The sequence below is a fragment of the Lucilia sericata genome, unplaced genomic scaffold (assembly GCF_015586225.1).
Source record: "Lucilia sericata isolate MDLA Ls3-8-SP2 unplaced genomic scaffold, ASM1558622v1 Contig000612F_arrow, whole genome shotgun sequence".
In the NCBI taxonomy this organism is placed as follows: Eukaryota; Metazoa; Arthropoda; class Insecta; order Diptera; family Calliphoridae; genus Lucilia; species Lucilia sericata.
Window position 1 is genome coordinate 1 of NW_023994619.1, and position 17,900 is coordinate 17,900.

Sequence of the window (17,900 nt, forward strand, 5' to 3'; positions counted from 1 at the left end):
TAGTTCGTAGTTAGTTAGTTTTAGTTAGTTCGTTAGTTAGTTAGTTAGTTAGTTTTTGTTTTCGTTAGTTTTTCGTTCGTTCGTTCGTTCTTCGTTCGTTCGTTCGTTCGTTTCGTTCGTTCGTTCGTTCGTTCGTTCGTTCGTTCGTTCGTTCGTTCGTTCGTTCGTTCGTTCGTTCGTTCGTTCGTTCGTTCGTTCGTTCGTTCGTTGTTCGTTCGTTCGTTCGTTTCGTTCGTTCGTTCGTTCGTTCGTTCGTTCGTTCGTTCGTTCGTTCGTTCGTTCGTTCGTTCGTTCGTTCGTTCGTTCGTTCGTTTTCGTTCGTTCGTTCGTTCGTTCGTTCGTTGTCGTTCGTTCGTTCTTCGTTCGTTCGTTCGTTCGTTCGTTCGTTCGTTCGTTCGTTCGTTCGTTCGTTCGTTCGTTCGTTCGTTCGTTCGTTCGTTCGTTCGTTCGTTCGTTCGTTCGTTCGTTCGTTCGTTTGTTCGTTCGTTCGTTCGTTCGTTCGTTCGTTCGTTCGTTTCGTTCGTTCGTTCGTTCGTTCGTTCGTTCGTTCGTTCGTTCGTTCGTTCTTCGTTCGTTCGTTCGTTCGTTCGTTCGTTCGTTCGTTCGTTCGTTCGTTCGTTCGTTCGTTCGTTCGTTTCGTTCGTTCGTTCGTTCGTTTCGTTCGTTCGTTCGTTTTCGTTCGTTTCGTTCGTTCGTTCGTTCGTTCGTTCGTTCGTTCGTTCGTTCGTTCGTTCGTTCGTTCGTTTCGTTCGTTCGTTCGTTCGTTCGTTCGTTCGTTCCTCGCTCCTTCCCCCGTCTTGTTTTTCGCTCTCCCTTCCCCCTCCGCCTTTCGCTTCTCTCCGTCTTCCCGTTCGTCCGCGCTCTGTGCGGCCTTCCTCTGTCCTTCTCTCTGCGCGTTGCCCCCCCTCCTTTCATAGTGGCAACTCCCGACCCAAATATTTTCCCCTTTCTCGCAAACCCTACCTCAGGGTGTTAGGTTTTCTTTATGACAAATCGTCAAGCTTATGAAATAAAATAATCGAAAATGTCACAACTAATTACTTTAAAAGTATGCAAACATACCTTAATTTGAAGTTAGGGATTAATGCAACTTGCGGTGTGCACGATGTGAGCTAGTGTTTTCATATTGGGTTTTTCTTTGGTAGGAGGGAAGTCTAAATGGTTTTTTGGTAGGTGTGTCAAAACACATTCACTGTATTTTCTGTGAATGTGTATAGAATTAAATTTAATTAATAAAACTATTGTTTTTCGTGAAATATTGAACAAATTTAGAGTTTGCAACTTTAATTTAACCAAAAGTATTTGATGGTTAAAAATCGTCGAAATAGAGGAGGGATTTTTATATAAAAAATCGTCATTCGTAATCTAGCTTAATTTACAAAAAATCGTCACATCTAACACCCCTGGCTACACTCAACAAATACGAAATGTCATTTTTTTGTACTTCTTTTTTCTCAATTGTGAAACAAGGTGTAATGTGTGAAAAATATATACATTTTAATTGAAAATTTATTTAAAACGCCTTAAAAAGTAAATATTTGTTAAATAAAAAACGAAAAATAAAATACTAAATCAAAATGCAGTGATTATAAAAAGGGAAATGTAAGGAAATAAAAACTGGGCGTAATGGCTTCAAAATACACTGCCACAACTAAAGAGTGTTGATGGATGGCTTGCAGACAGACAAGATAGTTGGACAGACGGAGCAGAAAAGAAATAAATTGGTGGCAGACAGAAAAATAGCAACAAATTGCAGGAAAACAGAAAAACAAATTGAAAAATAAAAAGAAATCAATTGATAAGACGACACAACAACAAAGGTAAACAATTAAAAGCCGCCAGTAAACAAAAAGACGAAGAAGAAACAAAAAAGGAAAAACTCAATAATTGCAATATAATGTCTAACGATGTGCACTTGGCCAAAGTAAGTAAGATACACCGCAGCAGTGACATAGTAGCCAAGGGTGCCATAATGAACCAGCAACGGGGGCGTTGTGCTGGTCTGCGTTTAGCAGGCAAGGGAACTGATCTAATGGATGATATGCGTCCCTGCGATGAGGAGTATTTGTTTGGCAGTATTAGTCCCAGAGGTGGTATTACACACTTGCCCGGAGATTTGGAATCACCGGATCATACACAACGTGATACCACCGAAAGTGACAACAATATAAGTTCCTGTTCTACACTGGATATTGTCAATAAAGTAAGTAGAGTTCTAGAGGCACATGGGTACAAGACATTGTAGGAAGAGTTAAATATTAATAATTGGAGGTCAATTTGTTGTTGGTGATGATATTTAGGGGGTTCTAGGGTTAGGTGCTGCTGACATTGTGCGCAGCTGCGTACAAACGCATTTAAATGACATTTTGTAGGTGGCATTCGTTGGTCACAAGGGTCAGAGGAATTGTGACGTTTAAGTTTATGGCGAAATTTTATTATGTTTCTTACTGAACTCAAAATCAAAACTATAATAGAAACAATTTATAGGAAAAATACCAAACAACAACGACGTAATCAATTTTTCTTTTTTAAAAATATATATTTTTATTAATAATATTAAAACAAATGGAAATGTCTGGATTTCTATGGAAAAAATGATCTCAGAACAGCTGTTAAGACGTAGTCTTAGTTGTATGTGCTGTTCAGAACAACAGAGACAGGAATCTATGCTGAAACGTCAAGAGATACGTCGTAGTTGGGAGTATACCTTAGTGGCACAACCTATGCCCTTAAGAGCTATCAATGTAGTTGTGTTGGATGAGTTTAATAATTCAAATTAATTTAATTTTCTTTTTTTTTTACTTTCAAGGTTGATAATCTTTCCTTGCAACAGTTGGAAACTAAGGTGCGAGAATTGTCTCAACGTTTACAGCAGGCTGAAGAACAACGTACTACTGTGCAGCAGCAATTGGAGGAATGCAATGCGGAAAAGGAAATTTGTTTGAGACGTTTGGAAATCGTTAGTGCCGCCCATGAGTGTCGTATTACGGAAATGCACTGTGTTATAGCTGAATTAAGTAAAAAACTACGCAACAAACAGGAGACTACTATTTTGGAAGAACAAGAGCCCGAAGGAAGTGGTAAGTTAAAAAAAAACTATTTAATGAATCAAGTTATTTAAAATGGTTATTGGCGTGCAGTAGTTTGCTTATCTTAAAAAGATGTCCTGGAACTACTTTTAATTGCAATAATAGCCACATAACGTAACGAAATAATAAACTAGTTGTTCAAACGAAAGTAAAATTTAACTTTTTGTTTTGTAATTTGGAAAAAAAATATAAAAATCTATTTATATTTTTCTTAAACTTTGCAGAAATAAGTTACCAAGAAGGTTCTGTTTACAATTCTGAACTAAACCTAACAAATCCTGATGCAGAGTGTCAAACAGATCCTTTAGAAGAAGCTGACTACTCGCACAATGAAGTGGACCACAATTGTGCAGTGAAGTTACCGAGGAGCTTAAGATATGCGATACCAATTATAAAGCACAAGTGGAAGTATGTTTAATATGTCGAAAATTCTTTAAATGTTAAAACTTATTTACTTTCTTAAAACTTACAGGCTCTACAAGAAGAAATCCTACACCTAAAGGCTCAAATGGCATTACTGCAATCGGAGATAGCCAATGCTAATGGTCACAATGGTGGCATTAGTACCGCAGTAGAAGAACCAGGCAGTATTGAACATTATGGTGCTGATGTAGAGGCCACACAAAGCTTAGACTCTTTGGAACCTTCGTTACAATTAACGCACAAAGATGTTGATGATGAGGTTTTAAATGATTTAAATAACACCTCGACATTAACCGCCGAAGATACCTACGTGACCAGTCCTCATAAATACCAGCCATACCCAAAATGGCCGAGAGGGTAAGACTAAAATGTGCCAGTAAAATAGAGGGTGATAATATAACAGCCATGGATTTAAGAAATAATGAGGTAAATCTACAGAAGCAAAATAATTAAATTAATACTAATCTTGATTCAATTGAATACTAGATTAAAAATGCCAACATAGTAGAACATTTGGTATCTGATCTCAAGCAAAATAATAGCTCTCTCATGGAATCTTTTATTGAACCCTCTCAGCTGGATAATGAACTGCAACGTTTACAGCGTAAAGTTGAGCATTTAAAGGTGCAAAGTACGGTTTTGTCTTTGACCTTAGATGAGGCCAAGGAACACTGTGAACATTTGTATTTATTGTGTGGAAAATATGAATCAAATGCTATAGCTTTGCAGGCAGCCTTAAATTGCAGTGATCGTGCCATTGAGGCATATGATGTTATGTTGGCTTTATTGGAAAGCAAGTAAGTTTTTAATTTTTGTTATAAAATTACATTAATTTAACATACATTTGTTTTCTGTTATTTTAAGATTGGGTTTAATTAAAGAAAAGTCCTCGGCAGCTGAAGAAAGTCGCAAAGCGGTTGAATCGGTGGCCCGCCATTTGTTAGATCGTTTGGAAAGCGAAAAGAATACATGTGAAAATAGTTTAGGTCCTTGGCAAAATAGGTAAATTTTTATGGGAAACTATTTGATTTAACATTAAATAAAACTCTTTCCCGTTATCAGTTTTAGCATCCCCGATAAGGTCACACCCACACCATGGACATCAGAAGACGATAATCGTCTACGCTATCATGTGTCCAAACTTAAGGGCAGACGTTCCACTGTACAAAACACTATTGTTAATCTCGAATCGCCCTTCAGTGATTCCTATGAAAAATCACGTTTATCACTCGAAAGCAAAAAGGAATTGAGCGGTAAGGAAAAAGCCACTGCTCTCGATTTAGAAATGGCAGTGCTAATGCAAGAACTATTAAATTTACGTGAAGAAAACATTGCACTCAAGGTAAAAGCAGAACAGGCGGAACGTGAAAAACAATACGCCAATGATCGTATAGGCGTCTTACACGAAGCACTCAAGCAACTACAGCATCAATTACAGTTAAATAATGAAACTACGGAATTATTTCATCATCAACAGCAACGACCGTTACATATAATGGACCAACGTAATTCAACATATTCGGAGGCTGAACATGTAGCCCTGACCGAACAACAATTGGTGGAGGCTTTATCCAGAGAGTCCGAACTAAAAGGACGCATACAAACGCTTATAGCATCGGTAACAGAGTCACAAAAAATCTCAGATGAAAAATATGAACATTTACACAATAATGTTAGGGAATTACAGAAAACGAATCTGTAAGCTTGGAACTTTTTACAATAACAATAAACAAATATTAATGTTTCTTACTTTTTTTTTTTTTTTTCTTAGAAGCCTTACCCAAATCATTGAGCAAAATAAACGCAAATATCAAACTCGTATACGTAAATTAGAACAAAAAATCATGGATGTTACTTTGGAAATAGGACGCCAACAGCAGCATCAACAATTGGAACAGGAGGTGGCCAATATTAATAAATACAAATATAAACAGTATACATCTTCTGCTGCCTCTATACAACAACAAACTCCAGCACCACCTACAGCACATTATAATAGGCATCAACATCATCACCACCAGCAGCAGCAACAACAACAGCAATCACATCATGATAATGTACCCGAAACAACTTTGTAGTAAGAAATTAATTTCCTTACGTTCATAAAAAGTTTTCATGTTTTCGTTATCGTTTTTATTAACATTTCAACAAGAAATTAAGAACAACATTCAGAAAAAACATTTATCAGGAAACTGTTAATACTTTTCTAATTGTAAAGCTTACAATCCTATTGGGAAATTTAAAAAGTTTATCATCAATTATATTAAATTATGAAGTAAACCTAACAAGATCTGATGTGTATAAACTGTAATACTCTCTTGCATATCTTTATACTTTTCACTTCTATCCCTCTACTATTACTCTCTATGCCTATTAATTATACACAATAATTATTAACAAATGTAATTTATATACTTGTTAATAGCTGGTGTATTTAACAAACTTTTAGTTTAGTTTTCTAATTAGTCTAAAAAAAGATTTTTTTTTTTAATTTCCTGCCAATTTTTTAAACTAATATAATACTTTTATACTATTGTTTTGGCTTTTTTATATTAAAAGTAAAATTAAACATATTTTAAATACTTATTAACACAGATGTGCCATTTGTTAAGCATTAAAAGCTTTCTTTTTTTGTAAAAATAAAAAAAACAACAAATATTAATTAAACGAATTATTTTCGTTTATCCTCTTTTTCATATTTAATTATTATTATTAACAAACAAACAAAAACAATTTATTATTATTCAAGTTTACTATTCATACACTTATTAAAGAACATTAAATAAAAGAATTATATATTTATATAATTATTATTAATTAATATATTATTAAAATATCAATAGCAATGTTAGCCCATTTAGCAGAGTTGTTAAAAGAAACAGAAAAAAAATTAAAACAGAGTAATTAAACAAAATTATTATTAATTAAATGATGGGAAAAAAGTGCAGCTTGTATTTGCTTTTTTTGTAAAGAAAAACAATAAACAAATAAAAAAATAATATTATACATATATAAATTATAAATATAAACTATAAACTAATGAGCCTTTTTTATTATTAAAAAAATAAATGGTAGTTGTTAAAATTTGCAGATGTGATGCATTTTTTAATAAAACATTAAAAACTTTCTTCTCTAAGTAATACCATAGAATTTAATAAATACTATCCTATTGATTCCTCCAGAGTTTAGCCTTATTATCCCAATTCTTTGTACATTCGAAGAAAACAAACATTTAAGTTATCCGGGTTTTAAACAACACACTATCGATTTCGAAAAGTCTAAAACTATAGCCCTTTTGTGATTGAACAATAAATATGGATAGGATAAGATATGATAGCTTTGAATCGATCTCAAAAATTCAATGATTTTTGTAACAGAAAATTGTATCTCCTCTCCGGAAAGAACGGATATTCAATTCCCTTTAATCCCTTTAACTGAAGGTTAACAACAATAGACACTGATAGCATAGACCATTTCACAAATGGATCTTTGTTCCATAGAGAGAAAAATATGTAACGAAAGTCTTTTCTCTAAGAAAGAATTATTGGCCACTGCTGTACTGCTCCAACAACAAAATCTTAAAAGTGCAAGCAAATAATAGTTCTAGCAGACTAATTGGCTATTTAGCAACATATGGGAATACCTTTTGTTCTTTGTAAATTATTTACATATATTAAATGTTGATACTCACTTTGTTCAATAAAACATCATACCAGGATCGCTATAAATATCTTTTCTTAAAATATTTCCATAAAAGATAGTAACTCTTTTCCATTATAAATAAGGCTTTAATTACATATTTTTTATTTATATTTCAGCAAAACCATCTCTCTATTGAAACTTTTTTTTTAATTTTTTACTTTTACACCAATTAGAATTTTCTCAATTTCCTTTTAGATTTTCATATTATTACACACTTATTTTAAAAGGAAAATACGAATTGCTTAAACTTTACATATTGCTTTTTATTTATTTTACTTTATATTTCATAAAAAATTGCTCTATTACAACTTTTTTTAATTTCTAACAAAATTTTCTTAATTTTTTTTTACTTTTACACCAATTAGAATTTTCACAATTTTCTTTTTACATTATTATATTATAAAACTCTTATTTTTCAAAGCAAGTATGATTTGCTTAAACTCTACACTTTAATTAATAATATTATCTAAATTTCTCACTAATCTAATCACTTTTATGCTTAATATTTTCAAAAATAAAAAATAACTAATGAAAACCAATCAATTTCGGCGCAAATAAAACCGCGTACTAATTTGACAATTCAATGAGAAACAGAGTTGCTTATAATAAGTAAATATAATATAAAGCAGAGTTGTCAATAACATTGTAAAAAGGAAACTGGAAATTTTAACACTTAACAACACTGTTGTTGTATTTTTTTATTTTTTCCTACTACATACTTTTATTAAATTAACAAAGTTAAATACTAGTACATATACTGAATGATTCAAAATCTTGTCCATCTCATGTCTAACATTTATCAAAGATTTATAGCAAAAAATTTTGTTTTATTTTTGCTAACCCTGTATTATTTACTTTACTAATTGTGAACAACTCTGTTCTTAACATTTTCCTTTATATTTACATCCTTGATAAAAAACAACACTGTTTTCTTATTAAACTGTCAAATTAGTACGCCGTTATATTTTGCGCGTATATTTTTTGTCAGCATAATAAGTTATTTTACTAAATAGTAATAATTAATGCAATAAAATTTAGGAAATATTATTAATAATACAAAGTTTATGTAATTCATATGTTTTTGTATAAAGTATAATACAGTTAAAAAAATAAGAAAATTGGAAAAAAGTGTAAACAATGCGGAAATCTCAGAAAATAAAAAATAAGCTATTTAAGTATTTAATTAATATTAAATAAAATAAAAAGGAATATATTAATGAAAATTAAGTGAAAAGTGTTAAAATAATAATGGTTTATGTATTTGAGTGTATACAATTTAGTGAATATTCCTCCAAAAATGGTACTAGATAAATGTCTTATTAAAACAGTAGGTACCTATATACATACCAAATTGTTATTAATTAAACTAAAAAAAAACATTAATATTTTATGTCCCCGTTAACTATTAATGTGCATCCTTTACTTCGGAAATATCCACCAGTTTTTTATATTTTGCCTACAAATTTCTAATCTAAATTCATTGTTTTTATTCCATGATTGTATATTAAAATTATTATACGATCATTGGTCTATTAATTATCCCGGTAGTTTTTGCATTTGCACTGTCATTTATAAATAGAGTGCAGTAGCTTTTTTCTTGTGACTCAAATGCTGAATTCTTTTTTGTTATCGATTGTTAAACCCGATTTTTTAAAAAAATTACAAAAGGGGAACTCTAGATTTAAAATAGAGTTTTGTACAATTAAACATCAGACACTTTCTGGATATATCTCGAAATATTATTACACAAGCGGCTTATCAAACATACTTTTTCATTCGCACACACATTACACAAACATTGTTCGTACAAACACCGATTTTTTTCACGTTTTTGTGGACTTTCACAGATACAGATGTCAATTTTTCTTAGAAATGTAAATTTTTTTTAAAATTTGTTATTATTGAATATAAACCATACAAATGGTTTGACAAAAATTCAATATGTTTGTGTAAAAATCAAAATTTTTTAATTTTTGTACAAACAAACAGCAAGCATTTGTACAAACAGGAAACACCCTCATACACTACACAACAGGCTTGCACAAACGTAAAATATTGGTATGTTTGTCAAGCCGCTTGTGTAGTCTATTTGGGCCTTAAAATGAATGAAAATTTCAATCAATATCAAAAGTAGTTATGTATGAATGTTAATATTAATTTCATAATATTTTGTAGGTTTCATATGGAAAATCTTTCTAATTACAAACCCATATTTAATGAATTCAAAATGTTCAGTTCAGATTTCCAAATTCCCCTTTATTACTACACACCATTTCATTTATTTTTTAAAAAATAATTTCATTATAGATATATTTTTCTTTCAGTATTTTTTTATTTTTCATAATTAAACTAAAAACTAAGCAGAAAACAATAATTAACATATACATACGAATTATAAATTAAACGAAAAAAATTGTTTATTAAGTTGTATTAAATAACATACATTTTGTTTTAGAATTTTTTTTTTTTAGCAAAGCCTAATGTTTGTCTCTCTCGTTTTTAATATACACAGTATTATTAATTTAATAATTTTTATTTAAACCAAAAAACAATTTAGACTAAACCTATAAATCCAAATTTAGTACAGATAACTAATAAAGGTGTTTTTCCATTCTTAAGAATATAAACCTATTAAAAAAATCAAGTCGCCTAAGGTGAAATTAATAATTTAATATTTAAAACTGCTTTATAATAATGTTTGCAGTTGCTGGCTTATCTTTAGAAACACAAAAGTTTCCATCGAAAAAACCAAATAAAATATACTAATATATAGTCCAATTATCATCGTATTTGTATATATCGTGTTTGTTTATAGTATAAGAATAATTAACATAAATATTTAAGAAGGAATACATATTATTATTAAGGTATAGATAATTGATTTCATTTTTGTTAGAGGGAACTAGGGCGTTTTGTGTGGAATTAATTTCTTTTTCTTCTTCCTTTTACTTCCTTGCTTTTGGGGGTTTAATAAAATTAAAGCGCCGGCGTTTCGGGCAAAAGTGAAGTGAAAAATGTCACAACAAATGTACGTATTGTGGACATCATCGATTCATTATTGGCGTTCTCTGGCGTATCGGTTGTAGTGTCCGCCTGCTGCTGTTGCTGTTCACCTTCGGCGTTATTTTCGTTATTTTCTTGTGCCTCGGGAGCAGCTGCTGCATTCTGTTGTTGATCAACACCCTGTCGTATCTGATCGACAGCAGCATTTTGGGCTGCATTATTGTTGCGATTCAAATTGTTATTGTTGCGTTCATTACGTAAACGAAATACTCCGATGTGGTATCTGTGACGAAAGAAAAATTGGAACGTAATTGTAGATTTTTATACAAAATATAAACCAGTCCAGACTTTAGACTGACTATAGACTAGACTATAGTCCAGGCTATAGAATAGACTACAGCCCTGACTATAGACTAGACAATAGAATATACTTTAGACTAGACTATAGAATACATATACTTTAGACTAGACTATATAACAGACTAGACTATAGTCAAAAGTATAGACTGAACTATAATCCAGAATATAGACTATACTATAGACCAGACTGTAGACGAGACTAAAGACTAAACTATTCTAGACTATATACTAGACTATAGATTTCAGGTCAAGTATTGTCCAGAATCTAGACTAGACATCAGTCAAGACTTAAACTAGACTATAGTCCAGCCTATAGACTATAATATAGTCGATACTATATATTAAACTATAGTTCAGATTATAGACTAGATTACAGTCCAAACGACATCAATCAGTATTTGTTCCAATTTAATTCATTATCTACTTACAAATAGATTCCACCAGCTATGATAACAACCACCAAACATCTGAGAGGCGATGAATTGAAATACAATAGTGTCAAGAACAAAGCCAAACGTGTTATTGAGAAAAAGTTATCCAGCCAATCACGATTATCCTGTTCTTCTTGTGGCAAGTTAGGAAAACGTGCAGCAGCAACTTGCGCCAGCGCTTGTTGTTGCTGATCTTGCCTATCGGCAGGTGCAGCATCGGCAGCTACATTTCCTGCTGCTGCTGCGGCAGCTGGTGCCGAGGCAGTAGTTTCTGAAACTACAGGAGACATCACAGTTGAGGGAAATTGTTGTTGAAATAGATTTTGAAAATTTGGTGGAATTGTAGGAAATGCAGAGGGATAGCTAGTATTGGTCGAGCCACTACTACCAGCAACCGTATTTGATAATCTTAAACACTGTTCCATATATTGTGAATAGACTTGTTGCATCCAGTTGTACATGGCAGTCTGTTGTGTTAACATGGCCTGTACATTATAGGGCCCCGCAAAGCCAGCGGCTAAATGTGGAGGAAACTGTGGACACGACATACCAGCTGCAGACATTAGCTGTGGTGACATAAAATAAGGATGCATTTGTTGATGAAATAGGGGCAATTGTTGTTGCTGTATATGGGCTGAATTGGACTGCTGCTGTTGTGTGTTGCTACTATTGCCAGCAGTGTGTCTTTGGCGTAAACCATCTGTTGTGGACATATTATTGTTTGTTGCTACTCCTGCACTATTTGCCATAGTTGAGTTTAATGTTGATGATGTTTTTGTTTTGTTAGCTGTGGAAGCCGGTGTAGGGGGTAAATTTTTGGGTGTATAAACCAAGTGAATTATATGATTTTGTGTATAGACGTCTTTATAGCTGCGTATAACATCTTTTAAGAGTAGATTGTCATTTAAAAGTTGGCCAGAGTAAATTAATTTTTGATCAGCGGCAGGCTATAAGTGAAAAAATAAAGAATTTATTAATAAATAAAATAAAAAATAGCTAAATTCTTATCATTATAAACATTTGTTTTAGTTTAAAAAAAAAACAATATTGTTGTTATCTTTTAATTGTTGAACATAAGAAACCTTTTTTACAAATAACTGCTCTCTTAGTTAATAAAAACTTGATAACTTTCTGTTAGTATTTGTTTATTATGTATTATTCTGCGGACTATAGCTAATATTGATGTTAAGGGCTTTAGAGGAGTAGGAAGAGTTTAATTTTTAAAATTTCCAGCAAATAACAAGCAGCCACTTGTCGCTATCGTATGTCTGCTGATATATGTATGTGTGTGTTTTATTATAAAAATTATAAACTGATAAGTTTTTTTTTCAAAAAGCTTCTTCCAATATTTGTTTAAAATAAAAAAAACACTTGTTTATACAAAGTGTAAAGAATGAAAGAAAATGAAACAAATAGTAAAAAAACAAATACAAGAAACTAATGGTAAATAAACAAATCAACTAAAGGCTACACATGCTCTTAAAAATTGTAATAGAATTTCCAATAAGAACTGCTAGAAAACTATATTTCTTTTAAATACTGGTTTCTCATATTCTGTGAAGTTAATTTATCGATATTTGAAATTTGATTTTATGAAAAACTTGTTCTATAAACTTTTTATACACTACATCTTCATAAGAGTGGTATATGTTTATGAATTTGTTGTACCGTTTGTAGTTTCTACATACATTCTGAATCCTATTGATTAGGGTAGTCAATTTAGCAATGTCTGTCTGTATGTTGATGAGCTTTGTTTTTAAAAGACACCAGATATCATGGGGATCCAAAAAATAGATCTTTCGGATACTATGCTATTTGAAACTAGCAAATATAATTTTTGCAAAATTCGAATTTTTAAATTTTCAATTTTCTTCCAATAGTCAAAGAGTCAAAGATTTGCTTCATCAGAAAAGATTAAAACTTTCTGAAAATACTATGAAATTCTCCGTTAAATTTGGTTTAGAATTAACTAATTAATTTGCCCTGAACTTCTCTGCAAACCCTCGTAGTATTGAAAATATATTATAAAAGTGTGTATTTTTGCCGGTCAAATAAAACTAGTTTATTAAAATTTCATTAATTTATTTTAATATATGAGTATTTTATAAAAAAAACATAGTGCACGTACTAAAAATATATAAAAAAAAAGTCTGCAGATTTCAATAGTTTATTTCATAAGAAATATTAACGAAATAAACGCAGTTGTTAAGTTCAATATTTGGCTTGACGTTTCAAATGTATTAAAGTATGATTATAGTGACGAAAGAGAAATTGGGGAAATTGTAATTTGTATAGATAGGGAAGAGGAAAATAAAATGAACGTAATTGCAGATTTTTATACAGACTATAAACCAGTCCAGACTTTAGACTAGACTATAGTCCAGGTTATAGAATAGACTACAGCACTGACTATAGACTAGGCAATAGAATATATTTTAAACTAGACTATAGAATAGACTAGACTATAGTCCAGAGTATAGACTGGACTATAGTCCAGAATATAGACTATACTATAGTCCAGACTATAGACTAAACTATAGTCCAGACTATATAATAGACTATAGATTTCAGGTCATGTATTGTCCATGTTCTAGACTAGACATCAGTCAAGACTTAAACTAGACTATAGTCCAGCCTATAGACTATAATATAGTCGAGACTATATATTAAACTAAAGTCTGCAGATTTCAATAGTTTATTTCATAAGAAATATTAACGAAATAAACGCAGTTGTTAAGTTCAATATTTGGCTTGACGTTTCAAATGTATTAAAGTATGATTATAGTATTTTTTTTTTAATTTTGAAATTAAACTTGGTTGCATGGTTCAATAACCTGCACAGATTTGTAGTTTAAAGTTCCGTATTATGTAAATTTTTATTATTATTTTGTTTTTTTGGACTAGACTTCCAGTTGCTACTTCTAGCTATAATTTGTGAGTAATTTGATAATTTGTTTATCTCATTTAACCTTGATTTTTAATTAATATTATCATTCCACTTAGGTGTGTTATATTTTTTTCTGAAAACTATTTGGTATTTATTTATACATATGATCGGATGTTATAAAATAATCAAAGTTTTGTATTAAAATTTTTATACGAAAAGAAAGTAAATGCATTTTTTTTATTATTTTTATGAAAATTGGCAAATTTTTGTATATAATATTAATGTACTATAAGTAATAAGTATTAATAGTTTTTATTTTCTACTGATATTACTGAAAATTGTATATATAGCTTTCAAAGTACTTCATTGAACGTTTGAAAGCCGTCTAATCCTAAGCGATGATTAATTCTAAAAGTCATCTTTGTCATCAAAATCTTTCTACTTAAACCGGCTTGAAAAAAGTCGACTCATTTTGTTTCCTATTATTATTATTTTTGCAATTAAATACATTTTTAGCTAATAGTCCATTTAGATACCCGACTACATATTCAATAGTAGTCTCTGCCCCCGGCATGAAATTTGACCGCTCTGTTCACAATTTGAACTTATAATATTTGCATAAAAGTAAAAAACTAATTGCCCCCAAAAAGAAACCAAATTATTGCAATAAAATGCATTTATTTTAAAGAACACGTCATTTGAAACTAACGAATGACGTGTACAACTTATAACGGTATTTATTATTTTTAATTTTATAAACTGCAGCTGTTCAAAAAAAAAAAAAAAACAAAAAACAGTATTATTGTATTTGTGTTTGCATTCAGAAATATTTCGTTTATTTATAAATTTATTTATGTATTTTTATAAGAATAATAATGCAAATAATAAACAACAGATTGCAATGTGTGTGCTGACTTCTGTGGTTAAATTAAATATTGATAAATCAGACAAGATTTTTAAAGTAATTAAAATTTTGTATTTTATTTAAGAAGGAATGTCAATTGAAATGCAACTGATATCGTTAACAATAATATTCCAGTTGACAAATTTTAGTTAGAAATTAAAGGGAATTTATAAGGAAAACAATTGGAACTCTGAGTACCTATAGAAAAGTTCCATGAAATATAGAAATATATGTTTGAATACTGATCAGATTTTAGTCTGGAAGAGAGTAAAATATATAGAAATTTTCAATAATTTAGTCCATAAACTCATCAGATATAAAGATTTTAGTAAAAACAGAAAGCATTATTAAGCAATATTGGAAAATATATTGAAATTTTAGAAAAGGAATTGATTAAATCTGTAATAGGCAAAAAGGTTGTTACACTATAGGTCAGATTTTCAAATATACTGTAAAATAATCAAAAAGGTTGCAACAATACTGATCAGATTTTCAAATTTTTATTTAAAGTGGCAAATTGTACTAAAACCTTCAATGAAAGACATTAAATTTAAAAAAGCAAATAATTTCTTTTAGATAACATTAAAATTTAAAGGTTTTAGTTTAAAAAATGTATTGAAATTTTGAGTAAGGGGATGGATTTAGAGAATCATAGGCAATACTGAAGCAACACTAATAAGAAAGTTAGAGGAGATAGAAAGTAATCAATAGCCGGTTTGAAAGTATTACTAACACTACTTATTCCCTTTTATATGTAAATACACATGTATGTTTTTCTGAAAAGCTTTAACTGTGTATATAACCTATAATGCTAATTATAAAACACAAACTAATTTTGAAATTTATAAAAACTTATAAATTTTAGCAAATCAAACTAATGCGCAGTATTTCAAAGTTCTGATAAGCAAATAATTTTCTTAATTTCTCGAAGTTCCTACAACAAAAATTGATAAAAAGTCAGTAATAAAAAAAATTAAAAAAAAAAACTTAATGTGATTAAATTTAACTATAAACCCCCCAGAAAAATGTTTCCCCTTAACTACTACTCACCGGTTTGCTAGGATAAACCACCGACAAATGTGCCTTCAGCCTTTTGACAGTCCACAACAAATCACTTTCAATCACATGATCTTCATATTGTTGATTAGATGATTTAATCAAAAGTTTTACATGAGAGGCTGATTTAATAGTAGGTGGTGCCGCTGCACCAACGGTCTTCGTGTGAGCAGCAGCACTAGCTCCATCAGCTACCGCAGCTGCCGAGGATGAATTTGCTGTATTAGTTTCATCCATACTAACCATTTTTTACTTTTCCCACGTACACTCAAGTATTTACAATATAAATATTCCGTTTTAAATGTTTTTATATTTTACAATATATAATATATTTTATTATTTAATTGCAAAAAAATTCTATAATTCTTTTGTTATTGCCCAGTCGACCTTTTTGTGTCTGTTGTTTTTTTTTATATAAATTTTTCTGTTCCACTAATTAAACGCCAAGTTTATGATGTAAAAGTATACTGTTATTAGCAATTTCTATTTATTTTCTTTTATTTATAAATTTTTTCTTGTTTTGATTACGTTTTCCTTTTATTTCGTACTTCGCCTCCTGCTCTCTGTCTCTCTTACTCTAACTGTGCACTTGTTAACTGACGTGTTATCTATTGTTCCTTTTCTTCTATACTTTCTATGTATGTGTTAATTTTTTTCTGCTGTTTTCTGTACTATTTATTGCATTTCACCAATAAATTTTCAATGTGTAAATTATTTATATTTTCGATATAATCTCTTTTATTTTTTTATTAAAACCACTAGCAAATTTTGTTGTTTTTTATTGTTAAGAAAAAAATTAAAAAATTTTCCAACGTTAACGACACAAAAAATAAAAATTCCGACACTACTTCCTCTAACGTCGTTTCCAGAGTTCCAAGTCGTTGCAAAATTCTAGGCGGCGTCGGCTGAGCAAACATAATTCGCAACGGCTAACAGCCGGCTGAAGCCAATGTTGCTATAATTAAATTCTTTACCGAGAAAAATTTCAAAAACATCGAAATTTGTAGAAATACTTTGCTTAATAGGAAATATAACTATTTTTTTCCACAGTCATTTATTAAAAGTCTTTGATAGTTGAAGTCAGTTTTTCTCTCATGAATACATGATCCTGCAACGATTCGATGCAGCTATCCTGCCAGCACAATAAATAAGCAAACCCTTAATTATAAATGTTTAATTTCCCTTTCTTTTGAAAACTGAATCTTCTCTTAAAGTCGGCATAATTGATATATTCCTATATGTGATTAAAATTAAATATCAAATAAAAAACTCGTTTTTGTCGATATGAAATGGTTTTGTAATTGCGGTAGATAACAAAATAAGCCGATCTCAGCCTGGATATATAAAAAAGTGTCGGCGCCAAGCCGGCTCCGAGCCACTCGACTTAGACCTCTGGTCGTTTCTTCGTACTTTTTAAGTACGGCCACTGGCGCCTCCGAGTCTCTAGTCCAAGGCGAATTCACATAAGGTGGTGTTATTCAATCAGATGATAATTTTTTTCTTAATTCTCCTGGTTTACGTAGCTGTCAAAGTTTGTTATTATTTACATTTTTATATTTTAAAATTTCCGTTAAAACAGAAAAACTTCGTTAGTATTTTGAATTTTTTATGTAAAAAATCTGAAAATACTGCATAGAATTTTCATTTTTTTTAATTTCAAAATTTTTGGTGATTTTTTTTCTGTGAAAAATAAAATTTTATTTTTAGTGAAAGTTTTAGATAACGATATATTGTTTAAATACTCACTTTGATTTTTTAAAAATTTCATAAAATTTCTCCAATCTTTCAGCATAAGACCTCATTTACCAGATAGGACTCATTTACCGGATCATACCAAACGGGTTCTTTTCGTTTTGTCGGTACATACAATTTAAATTTTGAACTTTTTGGACAATACTTTTCACGCACTTTGTCAATACGTTCCTGATAACTTTCGATACCATTAAAGGGTATGAGATTTTTGCGACGACCACTGTCGGCAAAGAAACGAACGTGTACCAAAACAGTTTGATCGCCTGAACGACCAACTTCTTCTGTGGTTATGG

At 30.6% G+C, this 17,900-nt stretch overlaps 2 protein-coding genes across 2 annotated transcripts; one reads left to right on the plus strand and one right to left on the minus strand.

Moving 5' to 3' along the window:
- Window positions 1-1,433: 1,433 nt before the first annotated feature.
- On the plus strand, window positions 1,434-6,528 carry LOC119606688 (colorectal mutant cancer protein-like). The gene is given in 10 exon segments (XM_037960249.1): window positions 1,434-2,203; window positions 2,810-3,080; window positions 3,314-3,433; window positions 3,436-3,497; window positions 3,562-3,838; window positions 3,841-3,938; window positions 3,999-4,309; window positions 4,377-4,514; window positions 4,575-5,210; window positions 5,284-6,528. Coding segments are annotated over 10 exon segments (2,526 nt in total). The 5' UTR covers window positions 1,434-1,897; the 3' UTR covers window positions 5,591-6,528.
- A 2,996-nt stretch (window positions 6,529-9,524) lies between these two features.
- LOC119606685 (homocysteine-responsive endoplasmic reticulum-resident ubiquitin-like domain member 2 protein) lies at window positions 9,525-16,744 on the minus strand. Its single transcript, XM_037960245.1, has 3 exons — window positions 15,850-16,744; window positions 11,006-11,955; window positions 9,525-10,500 (listed from the first exon to the last, which is right to left on the minus strand). The coding sequence occupies exons 1-3, from the start codon at window positions 16,099-16,101 to the stop codon at window positions 10,191-10,193; spliced, it is 1,512 nt and encodes a 503-aa protein (XP_037816173.1). The 5' UTR covers window positions 16,102-16,744; the 3' UTR covers window positions 9,525-10,190.
- Window positions 16,745-17,900: the final 1,156 nt, after the last annotated feature.

Excerpts from the sequence above, each read along its gene's own strand:
- LOC119606685 (XM_037960245.1), bottom strand. The coding sequence starts at position 16,101 with ATGGTTAGTATGGATGAAACTAATACAGCAAATTCATCCTCGGCAGCT. Across the intron at positions 11,956-15,849 it reads TGGTTTATCCTAGCAAACCG|CCTGCCGCTGATCAAAAATT; the intron begins GTGAGTAGTAGT and ends TTTCACTTATAG. Across the intron at positions 10,501-11,005 it reads ATAGCTGGTGGAATCTATTT|ATACCACATCGGAGTATTTC; the intron begins GTAAGTAGATAA and ends CTTTCGTCACAG.